General features: G+C 41.5%; 1 protein-coding gene across 1 annotated transcript in view; it reads right to left on the bottom strand.

Moving 5' to 3' along the window:
• Positions 1–17857, bottom strand: part of Taf1b (TATA-box binding protein associated factor, RNA polymerase I subunit B) — a 70749-nt gene extending 52892 nt beyond the window's left edge. The window contains exons 1-3 of the mRNA XM_032907521.1: positions 17544–17857; positions 15851–15949; positions 2667–2754 (exon numbers count right to left, since the gene is read on the bottom strand). Of these exons, the coding sequence (XP_032763412.1) occupies positions 2667–2754; positions 15851–15949; positions 17544–17561 (205 nt within the window). The 5' untranslated portion in view covers positions 17562–17857. The remainder of the gene's footprint in view (positions 1–2666; positions 2755–15850; positions 15950–17543) is intronic.
• Positions 17858–18383: the final 526 nt, after the last annotated feature.

The raw sequence follows: 18383 nt of genomic DNA, 5'->3' as shown, positions 1-18383 counted from the left end.
GATGTATTTGTATAAAGATGCTAAAGCTAAACATTTTGTTATCATACTCAATTTTCTCAGTTATCCATGAGGCAGAAAACTGACTACTTGGTATGTTTTAAAAATGGGTGAAATTTGTTTGTTTGAGATTTTTGTTTTTGTTTTTGTTTTTGTTTGGTTTTGAGACAGTGTCTTACTGTAACCCAGGTTGCCCTGTGACTCAATACATAGACCAAGCCGGCATGGAACTGTCTGCCTTTGCCTCCTAGTGCTAGAATCAAAGGCTTTGCCATCATTTAAGTTTGTAAATGAGTATTTTACAGTGCCCAAAGCATTCCTATGTGGAAATACTTGGTCACTGCACCCACCAGTTTTCTGTTCCATTTCAACAGTATTTTAGTTGATGAATATGCAATGCCATGATCCAACAAATGATGCCTAGAGGTCAGGAAAGGGCAATCCACACATTTAAGAAAACAAACTCAAAATGGCACTCTGCTTTTATGAAAATGGTTCTGGAGAGAGAAACTGAAACTAAGAAATCTGATACACCAGTGCCTAGGTACCAGATGTATCCTAAGTATCTATGTGTGATATTGTGTGCAGTGTGTGTAATTGTTACTGTGTGTGCACATGTAAGTGGGTTGCATGTGGCTATGTGTGGGAGTGTGTAGATTTGTAATCAATGACAGGGTCTTCCTTGATCACTCTAAATCCTTTAAAAATTACTATTATTTCATTTCATGTATATGGGTGTTCTACCTGTTTGTATGTATATGTACCACATAAAAAAACCAGGTGCCCACAGAAGCCAGAAGAAACCATCCGATCCCCTGAAACTCAAACTACTGTCAGCTGTAAGCCATCATGTGGATGTTGGCAAAATGCTCTTCCCTGCTGTCCCATCTCTCCAGCCCTTCCACCTTTAGCTTTTAAAATGGGGTTTCCCAGTGAATTTGGTGAGGATGGCTGGCCAGTGAGCTTTGCAGATCTACCTGAATCCATCCCTCCCAGTACTGAGGTCACAAGGAGCATGGCATAATTAGCCACTTGTACATGTGTTTTGAGGCTCTTACCTCCAGTGCTTGTATGTCAGGTACTTCACTGAGAGAGCCATTTCCTAGCTCCTGAATATTTCAAATGGACCATTCTTATGAGGTAAGAGATCATAAAGAAATTGCCAGAGCAGTCAGAATTATATGTTTAGCTATGGTAACAACCAATTGGAGACAATGCTACAGTGGGTGAAGACCCTTGTATTTTACCTGCCATAGCCAGGCAAACACAGAAATTCATTCAAAAGCACACTATCAAAATTTCTCACACATGGCTTCCGAAGTTTGTTACTGACTCCCACACAGCTTCTCTGCACACCCTGAAGACTCCAACTCCTTCCACTCACCAGAACATCAGTGAAGGACAGAGTCTTAAATATAAAAAAAGCCAATCATTTCTGATGCATGCAGAGGCGAACCGGATAAACCCTCCACGTGGTATGCATGGACAAGGTTCCCACATACTGTCATACAAAGTTAGACACTGACGATGTTGCATTTAACATTCTCTGTACTCTCCTACATATATTGGTAAATGGTTTTCTTTCACAGGTGACAATGCCATGACTCTGGCATTGACTAGGAGACACCACCTAATGCACCATCCAAGGTTCCATAGACATTTAAACCTGAACTATACACTTTAACTATTTACATATCTAAGTTACAACTAATCATGTTTTACTCTAATAAAACTGAATAAAACCAAGTTTTAGCCTATTAAAAAGTCACTATTGGGCTGGAGAGGTGGACGGGTCAGTGATGAAAGAGCACTAGCTGCTCTTGAAGAGGACCTGGGCTCCATTCCCAGCATCTACATGGTGGGGTCACAACCATCTATAACACAGTCCTCTGCCCTCTAAGGGCACCTGCATATACAGAAAAATACCAACATACATAAACATAAAATAATCATTTCTTTTAAAGTTACTATTAAAGCTTAAACAGAAATCTGTGTTAGTATTTGAGCATTCTCTCTGTTATTTATCTAAGGATTTCACATATATATTTCATGTATATCCATATATGTATGTTCATACACATGTCTCCACATATACATTTGGATGCATACCTTGACAGCGACCTTTTGTAGAACTATTTACCATACCATTATGTCAGTGGGCTTCCACTTGACAATCTATCTGGTCCTAGTTAGTCACAAAAATATAAAAACGCCAGCTGGATATTTTCAGATCCTTCTCAATAATGGCCCACTGTAAGAATTCACTGAATCAGTACTCATGCTATAGCTATCTTAGGAAAAAATAATCTTTCCTGTTTTAAAAAGGTATGTTCAAAATTCAACGTGAGAAATAGTGTTCAAAAGTTGAACATGGATGGTATTGAGCTAGCCCAATCTGAAAGGCACTCAGCTGAACCATTCCAGACAATCGCATCACTATGGCACAGCACAAGACACAGGCCAGGTTCAGACAGCTGACACTGTTACTACCTTCTGCGGGACAGCTGCCCCTGCAGAAGAGCAGCCTACGGACAACACATACTTCAGCGCATTTGCTCCTGAGTGTACCCCCAGCAGTGACTGGACTTTAAATAACTTGGTCTTTCGTCTATGTCCTCACATCATGAAGGAACGTGTGAGGGAGCCTTGCTGTGGGCATTGGTGCTCACCATGCTTGCTTCTCTGTCTCAGGCCCCTGCTAATGGAGTTGATCTTGGTGTTAGGGATAACTGCGGTGCTCACGACTTCCTCGGATCGCTGCAGGAAACAAAGACAGGCCATGAGGAGAAAAGCTCTGTACCTTGAAGCTCACCTCCCAAGTGCACACTGAGAGTGCCTGGACCCAGGACTGCGAAGCCTTACTATGATAGTTATCTTTACTCTACTTTCTCATTCAAAACATTGGTTCCTAAAAGAGACAATTACACAGTAACCAAACAAACAAACCTTTACCTTAAACTGTGAGATTACAATGCAATTAAATTTGAATTTAAAAAGCTGGACAAGGTGGTGCATGACTTTAATCCCAGCATTTGGAAAGCAGAGACAGTCAGATTTTTTTTTGGTTCTTTTTTTTCCGGAGCTGGGGACCGAACCCAGAGCCTTGTGCTTCCTAGGCAAGCGCTCTACCACTGAGCTAAATCCCCAACCCCTGACAGTCAGATTTTTTAATTTGAGGCTTGCCTGGTCTACAGAGCAAGTTCCAGGACGGCCAGGGCTACACAGAGAAACCATATCTTGAAAACAACAGCAAAACAAAGATGTATTAAAAGCTTTTATTTAATTTTTTAAAAAATAAGGGGAATCAAACAAAACCAAAAATAAAATATACTCATGTTTTATCTGTGCAAAATACACTTTAACATGAAAACAATGTGTGGTTAGGGATAGTGGCACATGCTCATAACCCAAGCACTTAGGTGGTGAAGGCAGGAAGATCAAGAGTTTAAGACCAGCCTGTGCTACATAGACCCTCCCTGAAAATAAACAAGGGACAACAAAAACAACCAATTCCCTGACTCCCTGCCACGGCTAATGCCTGACACACAGGGAGGCTCATCCTCTTTCAGCATGGTTGTGTGAACATTAATTCAGAAAGGATTTCATTTACAAAAGTACTACCATGGGTGTGGGGAGCATGCCTTTAATCCCAGCATTAGGGAGTCAGAGGCAGGGCAAACCTGGTCTACATAAATAAGTTCCAGGCCAGACAGCATTACAAAGTAAGACCTTATCTGAAAAAAATAAAATAAATAAAATAAAAGCACTTTTTATTTCCAATAAAAGCACTTTAAAATGGTAATAGTACCGTTTATAACAAACTGATTGGTACCAATGGCTATCAAGGGCAATTATTTCAGACTGACTTTCTTGCAACTAAAAACAAAATACTGAGTCTCATTTCTGGATAAAAGTAAAAAATTTTAAATAGTAAATAATATTAATAAACTTTTCTAAATTTAAAAATTGAGAATGAAGCTTATCTTTTGTGGGGGAGGAGGGTTCCTGATAGCCTGGGAACGCCCTTGTCCTTTGAGCTCTCATTCCAGGCTCTACCACCTGCAGCAGAGTGAGTCTCATAAGAGTAAAAGGCATAAGCTGAGGAGTACCCCACCAACCTAACATGCCCGAACACTAGTTCAAGCCCCAAGAGCCAGCTACATGGGCTACATGAAACCCATCTCAAACACAGTAAGAGACATGCCTCTAACAATACATTTCTGGGTGCAGATACTGTTTTCAAAGCACTATGGTATACTAAAGAGGATATGGTGAGAAGATAAGACATGCCAAAATAGCACAACACCATTATCCAGAAAAGACAGTAAAACATGTAAGAAGTGTTACTCTCAAACTATGTAAGACACAGAACAACAAGAACTAGGGAAGGCTAAACACCCCCATAATTAGACTGTGGCATATTCAATACTTAACAGAAATCTGTGATACTTTGAACAACATAGTAGAAACCATGAAGACAAATACTCAGTGAGACTTAAAGTTTCCTTTCCCTTTCCCTACACAGAAAAACAAAGGTTGGGACAGGAGCTGCTCAGAGTGCTGGGCACTTGGGCTTCCACTTACATAGTTTTCAACATGCACTGTTCTTACAAAAATTATTAAACTCACATAATTTAAGCCCATACTTGATATTAAATGCTTAAGGACTTATAAAAATATGTGCCATCTAAACTGGCCAGATTAAGGACCCTAAGTTCTTTTTCCTGACTAAAACACACCAGGAAAAAAGCTTTCCACTCAGAAGGCTTTCCTGGGATTGTACACAGTGCCAAGAACTTGAAGAATCACACACAGTGAACTGAGGGGAGAGGAGAGAAGCAGACTGTCAGGACAGGAGAGCTCTATCGCAGCCTCTGGAACAGGCGTTCCAGGCTACTGACTCACTAGTCATTCTTCACCCACTGATTTCAACAGCACCACACTCCAGGAAGCACAACCATACACTCTTCCATGTGTTGACTATGCCTGGGCTAGTGTAAAGCCCAGAGTAACCACTGAAGTTGTATAACTTCACTCAGGCTTGCCTATGGTGTGGAGGGCAGCCTCTCAGACTCACACAGCCTTTTACAAAAACACATTGAGACCAGGGATACAGTTAATAGGACACTTGTCCAGCACACAGAATGTTCTAGATCATGCCACTAAACAGGAAGAAAAGAAAAAAAATGTCATCCACTTTTAAGAACTGTACATTCTCACTCCCTTGGGTTGAGACTCTTAAATATGAAGCTTGGTAGTAATATTATATTCTTTCAAACTAAAAATGATGGTAGTTGACTTAATCAGTCCCAACCAAGAAACATCAAAGACAGAAATAAAAGAAGCTATTAGTTACGGCTGTTCAATTCCTATGAAATTAGTGCCCTGACTCCACCTGCAAATGGAGGCTCCTTCACTATGTTTACATTTGAACTGCACTATAAAATTAACACTGACTAAACCACTGGAGCCTCAGTGAGCATCAAAGCACAGGATAAACTGCACACATTTCAAGTGTCCAATCTGATGTATTTGTGTACCTGAGTATTTGCATATCTTGATGGGACGTGTCTCCATTGCCATGATCAAGGAGATTATCACTCCACCATTCCCCAGTGCTTTTGGTTAAGTATATACTGGGGTAATATCCTGTCTGACTAACAGGGAAGCAAACAAGCATTTGAGCTATCGACTGAAGAAGCCACCTCAAAGGAACACACCTGTATGGGGATGGGGAGATGACTCAGGGCTGAGAGCATGCATGGGTCTTGCAGAAGACCCTTGGGTTCCATACCAATCATCAACTCACAAACATCCCAAACCCAGCTCCCCCTGCTGGACTCCATAGGCACCTACACTCACATGCACATGCACATACCCATACATACACACACTTTTTATAAAAGCAAAGTGGTTTGTGGAACTGAGTCATCTGCTAAATTAGTTATGTATCTTAAAGGGTCTTCTGTTGTTGTTTCGCATCTTTGTCTGAGGTAGGAAGGCAAGTCAGCCCCTATCATACTCTATGTTGGGACACAGTCTCTCTTCTGCCCCAACTAGACTTTCTGATTAAATGCTGAAGGCAGTGCTTACTCCTTCTTGGCTCTGCACTTCTAGCAAATCCTTCCCTGTGAAGAAGAACAGTCGAGGCATGTTTAGCTAGTCCAGCATCAGGCTGTCCGCACTTTGGGTACTGGCCTAAAGGTAAGATGTGCTGACTAGAACAGGACCTAGAACTTTCAGTGTGGAGATGGCCTTGTTTACCATGATTACACAGTGCAGAGTGACAATCTTTAGCTTAAGAAACAGGTGTGGTGGCCAGTAAATATCTTCAACAAAATCAAAGAAGAAAACCTCCCTAACCTAAAGAAAGAGATGCCCATAATTATACAAGAGGCATACAGAACTCCAAATAGATTGGACCAGAAAAGAAATTCCTCCTGTCACATAATAGTCAAAACACCAAATGCACAAAACAAAGAAAGAATATTAAAAGCAATAAGGGAAAAAGGTCAAGTAATATATAAAGGCAAACCTGTTAGAATTACACCAGACTTCTCAACAGAGACTATGAGAGCCAGAAGATCCTGGATAGGTGTCACACAGATCCTAAGAGAACACAAATGCCATCCCAGGTTACTGTATCCTGCAAAACTCTCAATTAACATAGATGGAGAAACCAAGATAGTCCATGACAAAACCAAATTTACACAATGTCTTTCTACAAATCCAGCCCTACAAAGGATAATAGATGGAAAATTCCAACACAAGGAGGGAAACTACACCCTAGAAAAAGCAAGAAAGTAATCTTCTTACAACAAAACCAAACATAATTTCACCTCAAACAACAAAAATAACAGAAAGCAACAATCACTATTCCTTAATATCTCTTAACATCAATGAACTCAATTCCCCAATAAACAGACAAGGACTAACAGACTTGATACATAAAGGGGACCCAGCATTTTGCCACATAGAGGAAACACACCTCAGAGACAAAGACAGACACTACCTCAGAGTACAAGGCTGGAAAACAACTTTCAAAGCAAGTGGTCTGAAGAAACAAGCTGGAGTAGCCATTCTAATATCAAATAAAATCGACTTTTAGCAAAAGTCATCAAAAAAGATAAGGAAGAAAACTTCATATTCATCAAAGGAAAAATCCACCAAGATGAACTCTTTTTTTTTTTTTTCGGGGCTGGGGACCGAACCCAGGACCTTGCGCTTGCTAGGCAAGCGCTCTACCACTGAGCTAAATCCCCAACCCCCAAGATGAACTCTTAATCCTAAATATCTGTGCTCCAAATGCAAGGGCAACTACATTCATAAAAAAAACCTTACTAAAGCTCAAATCACACATTGTACCTCACACAATAATAGTAGGAGATTTCAACACCCCACTCTCATCAATGGACAGATCATGGAAAGAGAAATTAAACACAGACAGAAAGAAACTAACAGAAGTTATGAACCAAATGGACTTAACAGATATTTATAGTACATTCTATCCTAAAACAAAAGGATATACCTTCTTCTCACCACCTCATGGTACCTTCTCCAAAATTGACCATATAATTGGTCACAAAACAGGCCTCAACAGATACAGGAAGATAGAAATAATCCCATGCATCCTATCAGATCACCATGGACTAAGGCTGGTCTTCAATAACAACAAAAACAACAGAAAGCCCCCACACACATGGAAACTGAACAACATTCTACTCAATGAAAATTTGGTCAAGGAAGAAATAAAGAAAGAAATTAAAGGCTTTTCACAATTTATTGAAAATGAATGCACAACATACCCAAACTTGGGACACAATGAAAGCAGTGCTAAGAGGAAAACTCATAGCTCTGAGTGCCTCCAAAAAGAAACAGGAGAGAGCATACATTAGCAGCTTGACAGCACACCTAAAAAAATCTAGAACAAAAAGAAGCAAATACACGCAAGAGGACTAGAAGGCAGGAAATAACCAAACTCAGGGCTGGAATCAACCAAGTAGAAACAAAAAGACTATACAAAGAATCAACAAAACCAGGAGCTGGTTCTTGGAGAAAATCAACAGGATAAATAAACCCTTAGCCAAACTAACCAGAGGGCACAGAGAGTGTACACAAATTAACAAAATCAGAAATGAAAAGGGAGAGATAACAACAGAATCTGAGGAAATCCAAAAAAAAAAAAAAAATCATCAGTTCCTAATACAAAAGCCTATATTCAACAAAACTAGAAAATTTGGAGGAAATGGTCAATTTTCTAGACAAATACCAGGTAACCAAAGTTAAATCAGGAACAGATAAACCATCTAAACAACACCATAACTCCTCAAGAAATAGAAGCAGTTATTAAAAGTCTCCCAATCAAAAAGAGCCCAGGACTAGATGGGTTCAGTGCAGAATTCTATCAGACCTTCATAGAAGACCTCATACCAATACTATCCAAACTATTCCACAAAATTGAAACAGATGGAGCACTGCCAAACTCCTTCTATGAAGTCACAATTACTCTTATACCTAAACCACACGAAGATCCAACAAACAAAGAGAACTTCAGACCAATTTCCCTTATGAATATTGATGCAAAAATAATCAATAAAATACTTGCAAACCGAATCTAAGAACACAATCATCCATCATGATCAAGTAGGCTTCATCCCAGGGATGCAAGGATGGTACAATATGCGGAAATCCATCAACATTATCTACTATATAAACAAACTCAAAGAAAAAAAACCACATGATCATTTCATTAGATGCTGAGAAAGCGTGCTCGCTTCGGCAGCACATATACTAAAATTGGAAAGATGCTGAGAAAGCATTTGACCAAATTCAACACTCCTTCATGATAAAAGTACTGGAAAGATCAGGATTTCAAGGTCCATACCTAAACATAGTAAAAGCTATATACAGCAAACCAGTAGCTAACATTAAACTAAATGGAGAGAAACTTTATGCAATCCCACTAAAATCAGGGACTACACAGGCTGCCCACTCTCTCCCTACTTATTCAATATAGTTCTCAAAGTCCTAGCCAGAGTAATCAGACAACGAAAGGAGGTCAAAGGGATACAAATTGGAAAGGAAGAAGTCAGATCACTATTTGCAGATGATATGATAATATACTTACATGACCCCAAAAGTTCCACTAGAGAACTACTAAACCTGATAAACAACTTCAGCAAAGTGACTGGATATAAAATTAACTCAAACAAATCAGTGGCCTTCCTCTACTCAAAGGATAAACAGGCTGAGAAAGAAATTAGGGAAATAACACCCTTCACAATAGTCATAAATAATATAAAATGCGTTGGTGTGACTCTAATCAAGCAAGTGAACGATCTGTATGACAAGAACTTCAAGTCTCTGAAGAAAGAAATTGAAGATCTCAGATCTCCCATGCTCATGGATTGGCAGGATTAATATAGTAAAAATGGCCATTTTGCCAAAAGCAGTCTACAGATTCAATACAATTCCCCATCAAAATTCCAACTCAATTCTTCATAGAGTTAGTAAGATCAATTTGCAAATTCATTTGGAATAACAAAAAACCCAGGATAGTGAAAACTATCTTCAACAATAAAAGAACTTCTGGGGGAATCACCATCCCTGACCTCAAGCTCTATTACAGAGCAATAGTTATTAAAAAAAAGAAAACTGTATGGTATTGGTACAGAGACAGGCAGGGGGATAGTGGAATAGAATTGAAGACACAGAAATGAACCCATACACCTATGGTCACTTGATCTTTGACAAAGGAGCTAAAACCATCCAATGGAAAAAAAAAAAAGATAACATTTTCAACAAAATGGTGCATGTAGAAGAGTGCAAATTGATCCATTCTTTGTACAGGTGATAACCCTGTACAAAGCTTAAGTCCAAGTGGATCAAGGACCTCCACATCAAACCAGATACACTGAAACTAATAGAAGAAAAAGTGGGGAAGAACCTCAATCATATGGGCACTGGGGAAATTTTCCTGAACAAAACACCAATGGCTTGTGCTCTAAGATCAAGAATCAACAAATGGTACCTCATAAAACTGCAAAGCTTCTGTAAGGCAAAGGACACTGTCATTAGGACAAAACAGCAACCAACAGATTGGGAAAAGATCTTTACCAATCCTACATCAGATAGAGGGCTAATATCCAAAATAAACAAAGAATTCAAGAAGTTAGACTCCTGAGAGCCAAATAATACTATTAAAAAATGGGGTACAGAGTTAAACAAAGAATTCTCAGCTGAGGAATATCGAATGGCTGAGAAGTACCTAAAGAAATGCTCAACATCCTTAGTCATCAGAGAAATGCAAATCAAAACAACCCTGAGATTCTACCTCACACAGTCAGAATGGCAAAGATCGAAAACTCAAGTGACAACAGATGCTGGTGAGGATGTGGAGAAAGAGGAACACGCCTCCATTGTTGGTGGGATTGCAAACTGGTACAACCACTCTGGAAATCAGTGTGGAGGTTCCTCAGGAAATTGGACATTGAACTGCCTGAGGACTCAGCTATACCTCTCCTGGGCATATACCCAAAAGATGCCCCAACATACAATAAAGACACATGCTCCACTATGTTCATAGCAGCCTTATTTATAATAGCCAGAAGCTGGAAAGAACCCAGATGCCCTTCAACAGAGGAATGGATTCAAAAAATGTGGTACATTTACACAATGGAGTACTACTCAGCTATTAAATATAATGACATCATGAAATTCATAGGCAAATGGATGGAATTGGAAAATATCATCCTGAGTGAGGTAACCCAATCACAGAAAAACACACATGGTATGCACTCACTGATAAGTGGATATTAGACCAAAAGCTCGAATTACCCAAGATACAATCCACAGACCACATGAAGCTCAAGAAGAAAGATGACCAAGTGCAGATGCTTCAGTCCTTCTTAAAAGGGGGAACAAAAATATCCATAGGAGGGGATATGGAGGCAAAGTTTGGAGGGGAGACTGAAGGAACAGCCGGCCATTCAGAGCCTGCTCCACATGTAACCAAATCTAGATAAGATTGATGAAGCTAAGAAATGCATGCTGACAAGAACCGGATATAAATGTCTCCTGAGAGACACAGTCAGAGCATGTCAAATACAGAGGTGAATGCTAGCAGCAAACCATTGATCTGAGAATGGCTTCCCTGTTGGAAGAATTAGAGAAAGGATTGAAAGAGCTGAAGAAGTCTGCAAACACATTAGAACAATGCCAACCAACCAGAGCTTCCAGGGACTAAACCACTACCGAAAGACCACACATGAACTGACCCATGGCTCCAGCTGCATATGTAGCAGAGGATTGCCTTGTTGGGCACCAGTAGAAGGAGAAGCCCTTGGTCCTACCAAGGTTGGACCCCCAGTGTAGGGGAATGTTGGTGGGGGTGGGGCATGAAGGCAGGGTGGATGGTGAGGAGAACACCCTTATAGAAGAAGGGGAAGAGGAGGGAATACGGGGCTTATGTCCAAGAAAATGGGAAAGGGAATAATATTTGAAATGTAAATAAAAATAATCCAGTAAAAGAAAAAAAAAAGAAATAGGTGTGATGGGGTTAGAAGACTTAGAAGTAGCAACCACTTTGAACTCATTGGTAACACAAATGTGTATCAGAGAATGGGAAATAAATTCAGCCAAAATTGAAGGACCATCTACATCAGTGAAATTCTTAGGAGTCAAAGTGTGGGGCACACAGAGATATTCCTTCTAAGGTAAAGTTATTGCACCTGTCCCCTCCCACCACTAAAAAAGAAGCACAACCTTTAGTGGGTCTATGTGGATTCTGGAGACAGCACAGTCTTCACTTGGGTGTGTTACTCAGGCCCATTTACCAAGTGACTCGGAAAGCTGCTAGCTTTGTGTGGGCCCTGGAACAGGAGGAGGCTCTTCATCAGGTCCAGGCTGCTGTGCAGGCTGCTCTACCACTTGGACCATGTGATCCAGCCGACCCAATAGTACTTGAGGTGTCGGTGGCAGATAGAGATGCTGTTTGGAACCTCTGGAAGGCCCCTGTAGGTGAATCTCAGAAGAGACCATTAGGATTTTGGAGCAAAGCTCTCCCATCATCTGCAGACAACTATTCTCCCTTTGAAAAACAGCTCTTGGCCTGCTATTGGGCCTTAGTGGAAACTGAATGTTTGACAATAGGACAGCAGGTTACCACGTGACCTGAACTGTGATTATGAGCTGGGGGTTATCAGACCCTCCAAGTCATAAAGTAGGACGCGCACATCAGCGGTCTATTATCAAATGGAAGTGGTATATACATGATTGGCCTGAGCAGGTCCTGAAAGCACAAGGAAGTTATATAAAGAAGTTGCTCAAATGCCCATGGTCTCTACTCCTGTGACAAGGCCATCTGCTGCCAAGCATGCGCCTATAGCCTGTTGGGGTGTTCCCTATGATCGGCTGACTGAAGAAGAGAAGACTAAGACCTGGTTTACTGATGGCTCTGCACGTTATGTGGGCACCACCCAGAAGTAGACAGCCGTAGCATTATAACCCCTTTCTGGGACAACCCTGAAAGATACAGGTGAAGGAAAGTCTTCACAGTGCGCAGAACATCGGGCAGTACACATGTTATTACAGTTTGTTTGGAAGAAGAAATGGCCAGATGTATGACTGTTCACTGGCTCATGGGCTGCAGCCAATGGATTGGCTGGATGGTCAGGGACTTGGAAAGATCATGACTGGAAAATTGGTGAGAAAGACATCTGGGGAAGAAGTACGTGGATAGATCTCTCCAAATGGGCAAAGGATGTTAAGATATTTGTGTCCCATTGAAATGCTCGCCAAAAGGTGACCAGCTGAGGAGGAGTTCAATAATCAAGTGGATAAGAAGACCCATTCTGTGGACCGTCAGCCTCTTCCCCCAGCCATCCCTGTCACTGCTCAATGGGCACATGAACAAAGTGGCCAGGGTGGCTGAGATGGGGGTTATACTTGGGCTAAACAACATGGACTTCCACTCACCAAGGCTGACCTGGCTACAGCTGCTGCTGAATGCCAGATCTGCCAACAGCAAAGACCAACACTGAGGCCCACATATGGCACCATTCCTCGAGGTGACCAGCCAGCAACCTGGTGGCAGTTGACTACATTAGACCACTTTCTCCATGGAAAGAACAATGTTTTGTTCTTACTGAAGTAGATACTTATTCTGGTTATGGATTTACCTTTCCTGCACATAATGCTTCTGCCAAAACCACCATCCATGAACTTACAGAATGTTTTATCCACCATCATGGTATTCCACACATTATTGCTTCTAACCAAGGAACTCATTTCACAGCCAGAGAAGTGTGACAGTGGGCCCATGATCATGGAATCCACTGGTCTTACCATGTTCCCCACCATCCTGAAGCAGCTGGTCTGATAGGAAGATGGAATGGCCTTTTAATGATACAGTTACAACCAATTAGGTGGCAGCAGCATGGAGGGCGGGGCAAAGTTCTTCAGAAGGGAGTATATGCTTTGAATCAGCATTCAATATATGGTACAGTTTCTCCCATAGCCAGAATCCATGGGTCCAGGAATCAAGGGGTGGAAAAGGGAATAGTTCCACTCACGATCATGCCTAGTGACCCTCTAGGAAAATTTTTGCTTCCTGTCCCCACAACTCTAGGTTCTGTTGGCCTAGAGGTTTTGGTTCCAGAGGGGGGAGTGACCACCACATTGAACTGGAAGCTCAGACATCCCCCTGGTCATTTTGGGCTTTTAATGCCCTTAAACCAACAGGCTAAGAAAGGAATAACAGTATTAGGAGGGGTAATAGATTCAGATTACCAAGGGGAAATTGGATTGCCTCTCCACAATGGAGGTAAGAAGGATATGTCTAGAGTGCAGGAGATCCCTTAGGACGTCTCTTGGTACTACCATGTCCTGTGATTAAAGTCAATGGAAAACTACAACAGCCTAATCCAAGCAGTATGGTAAAGGGCACAGACCCATCAGGAATGAAGGTATGGGTCACTCCTCCAGGAAAAGAGCCAAGATCTGCTGAGGGGCTTGCAGAGCATAGAAGAAATACAGAATGGGTATAGAGAAAGGTTTTTATAAATGCCAGCTAAGGCTACATGACCAGAATTATAAAGTAATATGAATACTTCTGTTTTATTTCCTTAAGAACATATTTGTCAGGCTGGAGTGATGGCTCAGCAGTTAAAAGCACTGACTGCTCTTCCAGAGGTCCTGAGTTCAATTCCCAGCAACCACATAGTGGCTCACAACCATCTGTAATGGGGATCTGATGCCCTCCTCTGGTGTGTCTGAAAAAAGCTACAGTTTACTCATGTATACGAAATAAATAAATCTTTAAAATAAAACGAATATATTTGTCTTTCTTCCAATTTCCTTAACATCAATTGGTATTTAAGTTGAGATACTAAAGGAATGTTCCCAAGGGACATTGCCCCATTGTAAATTACAAATGCATTTGCAATTGTTCAGGGAATAGTTATATCATGTTAGGTGTATTCATGACTTTGTTATTTCAGGTGGACATGAGATGTTATTTGTGTCAAGTTGACAAGGGGTGGATTATAATGGCTATTCCTGGTTGTCAACTTGACTATATCTGGAATGAACTACAATCCAGAATTGGAGGGCTCACCTGTGATCCAGACCTTGAGGCTGGGAGATATAAGTTTCTGACCTGGATCTTGGCATGGAAATCATGAGGCATAGTGGCTATGAATCCCAGCAGACTAAGGCAAGGAGATCTCTGAGTTCAAGGTCATCTGGGACAAACCAAGTCCCAGATCCAAGCACGGTGGTACACACCTTTAATCTGAGACACACGTCCTGCTGGAGACCTACGGACATTGGAAGAAGGAATATTCTCTCTCTTCTCCACCAGCCTGCCTTGTGGGACTGAGCCACTGCTAGATTCTTGGACTTCCATTCATAGCTGCTGTTGATCATTGTTGGGGAGTTGGACTACAGACAGTAAGTCATCAACCAATTCCCTTACTATATAGAAACTACCCATGAGTTCTGTGACTCTAGAGAACCCTGACTAATACAAAGTTCTATCCAAAATCTTTGCAATCCTCTGGCATTAGCCACGAACTCATCTAGTGTCAGGTGTGGTGGTGTATGGCTTTGATCTTAGCTCTCTTGGATCTCTGAGTGGGAACCCAACCTGGTCTACATAGTCAGACTCTGTCTTAAAACGAGAACAACAAAAACCACTAATGACTCATGAGCCCTGCTTGCTCTGTCTATCTGTGAGATACATTGTATCTCACAGGTTGTTGTGAGGCAGGAATTACATAATGGATGAGAAAGTACTTGGTAGGGTGTAAGGAACTACACAAAGATACTTGGTAAGGAAGCATGTTTCCAATACACCCAACAGTCCCCCACCATTCTAACATTCTGTCCTCCAAATCTCTAAGCTGGTACAACATGTTAAAAACTAATAAAAATATCCTTCAAGTATAATGCTAAATACTTCAAACTGGGTGTGAATCCCAGCATTCAGGAGGCAGAGTTAAGCAGATCTCTGTGAGTTCTAGGCCAGCCAGGTCTAAAAGCAAGTTCCAAGACACCCGAGGCTGTTACATAGGGAAAACCTGTCTCAAAAACACCAAAACCAAACAAACAAAAAACCAACAACAAAACCTCGTACATACACAGTATAAATGAAATGAAAAAAATGTGACTCGATGCTGACTTGAAAAGTTCATCTCCAGTCTAATTTGCAAAGTTCTTATCCAAGGCTGTTTCTATTCTTGGAATTCAGCCACTGAGTGAGTGATGTGGATTGTTTTTAGGAGTCAGGCCATGTACCAGGTTGAAACTGCAATTTTAAAAACATAATCAAGTTCGTGAATGCCATGTTACTTACATCTGTGACATTGTGGCAGGAGGTACAATAGTATTTGCCTTCATCAGTAAGGCCCCAGGAGACAGCGGCACACTGAGAACAGCGGTCTGTGAATGCTTTCTGTGGAAGGCAGAAATCTGTTACTGTCAGGCCAACACACTGCACCTTAAACCAACCCATGGTTCTAAGTTCTACTTCCAGTGTTCCTGGCAATTTCATCATCCCCCCCCCAATTAAAAAAAAATCATAAAAAACTAAAAATATATCAGACAGTATTATAAATAAGGAGAGTTTAATTTCTTTAGTAGTAAGAAATGCTATAACTATTCTGTTACTAAAACTACTGAAATATGCAGTGTGAGAACAAAGAAGGAAAGGTGGGCGGGGCTAAATTGGAAACAAAGACATAGGTAAACTTCCCAAAGAGCTGAGGGAGGAAAAGATAGCCCAGTGTATGGATAGGCAAAACAAACACACAAAGATTAAAAACACTGTTGGCTTTCCCTTTGGGGCACTGAGAATGTATCATAAGGTAGATGTTCCAAATTTTGATTTATTCATCCAGCAATATAAAGGGTATATCAACTACATGTGTACTAGATGTTTAACTGGGTACTTGGGGGTTCTACTGTAAGCAAAAGGAGCATAGGGTCCTGGTCTATATGGACGGATCATTTTGGGTTATAATTTTAGTTTTATCAACTTATTATCTAGACACATTATTACATTTGTAATAAATACACATAGTATTGACTGTCTACCATGAGTCCCTAATTGGTTCCTAATTCTTTGGTGTTTGACATATGGGTCAATTACTGAATATGTCTATCATGTTAAAAGTGCAGGCAAAGTTCAGGAGCATCCTGACCACTTTTATGATGAGGTATGGGCACATGTGCTGGATAGTTGACACAAGCTAAAGACATCTGAGAGGAAGGAAGCTCAATTAAGAAAATACCTCCATACCATCAGGTGGCAGGTAGGCCTGTAAGGCACTTTCTTAATCAGTGATTGGTGAGAGAGGGTCCGACCCAATGTGGGTGGTGTCATCTCTGGGCTGGTAGTTCTAAGTTTTACAGACCCTGGCAGGTTGACCAAGTCATGAGGAGTAAGTCAGTAAACAGCACCCTTCGATAGCCTCTGCATCAGCTCCTGCCTCCAAGTTCCTGCCCTGTTCTTTAGATGATTAACAAATGATGTAGAAATGTTAGCCAAATAAACCCTTTTCTCCCCAACTGGCTTCTTGGTCATAGTGTTTCATTGCAGCAATAGAAACCCTAAATAGCAAGCGCACTAGAAGGTCTGAAATTTGTACTCTAGACAGACTGACAGGAATTACTTGGAAGCATCCCAAGTTCCAGGTCCTGCTCTCCTTTACGCGCCCCAGCACCAAAGGGAGCTTTGCTGGATGGTCTCCTCTAAGGAAGACGAGCCATGTGGGTGGCTATCCCACAAGCTCACAACTTCATCCTCTGTCTGGCCCACGGTCCATGTGAACAAACACTCCACCCACCGCACCTCCCAGGGCGGACTAGAAGCCAGGTTCCGGGCCGCGTGGCCGCCGCCCCTCGCTCCGCCCACTATGCGGGTCACCGCCCCCAGCCGACGCGTCCTCCGGGCGCTGCTCCTTCCCCTCCTCCTCCTCCTAGTTGTCCTTGGTCATTTCAGTTAGGCAACCCGAGTCGGAGCTCGACCCATACCTCTAGGTACTTACCATCTGCTCCACGTCCATGGCTGCAGACACCGCTACCCAGGCACCGCTTCCGGGAGAACCGGGGAGAGCGCTCCGGCAAGAAACACTGCCTCTGCCTTTGAGTTCCAGGAGTCTTCTGTGCTGTCTTTGTCGGGCTCAAGAACCAGGCTGCAAGCAGGCAATACAGGACCGAGACCAGGCCCCAGAGACGGAGCTCAGACCTACAAGGGTTTTCTGGAATTTTGTTTCTGTAGCTGTGGCTGTCCTGGAATTCAGCTCAGGAGATCAAACTGGCCTCGAACTCACTGAGATCCACCTGCCTATGCTTTCTGAGTGCTGAGATTAAAGACGTGTGCTAGCACTTCCTGCTTCTGGATTTTACAAAATGTATTCTCAATGTTTGAAGTAGAGAACACAGATTGTTGAGCTAGAACTGGATTTCTATTTGGATTTTTTTTTTTCTTCCCTGATTCTAGAAACCAAACTTTCCTACATGCTAGCAAAGTACTCCACATCAGTACTCCACATCACTGAGCGACATCCCAGCTCTCAGACCAAGTTTCTAATTATGACTTGACTTTTTTGTACCTCCACCTCCTCCTGTGTAAAAAGTATATATCGGCCTGTGAATATAAGTATGTCTCATATAATAAATTCTTGATAAATTTATCTCTTGCTCCCTCGTTGAACACATTAATCCTTGCTTCATTCTGTAAACAAAATTGGGTTTGTTTGTTTTTTTGGGTTTTTTTTTTTTTTTTTAGAGATTGATCTGTGAACAGAATAAGACTCCACCTTTGTGAAGATTTTATTTGTTTTTGTTTGTTTCAAGACAGGGTTTGTCTGAGTAGTTCTATCTGT

Source organism: Rattus rattus, chromosome 7 (assembly GCF_011064425.1).
Source record: "Rattus rattus isolate New Zealand chromosome 7, Rrattus_CSIRO_v1, whole genome shotgun sequence".
Lineage (NCBI taxonomy): Eukaryota > Metazoa > Chordata > Mammalia > Rodentia > Muridae > Rattus > Rattus rattus.
Note: the sequence above shows the minus strand (reverse complement) of the source record. Positions and strands in the feature narration are given on the sequence as shown.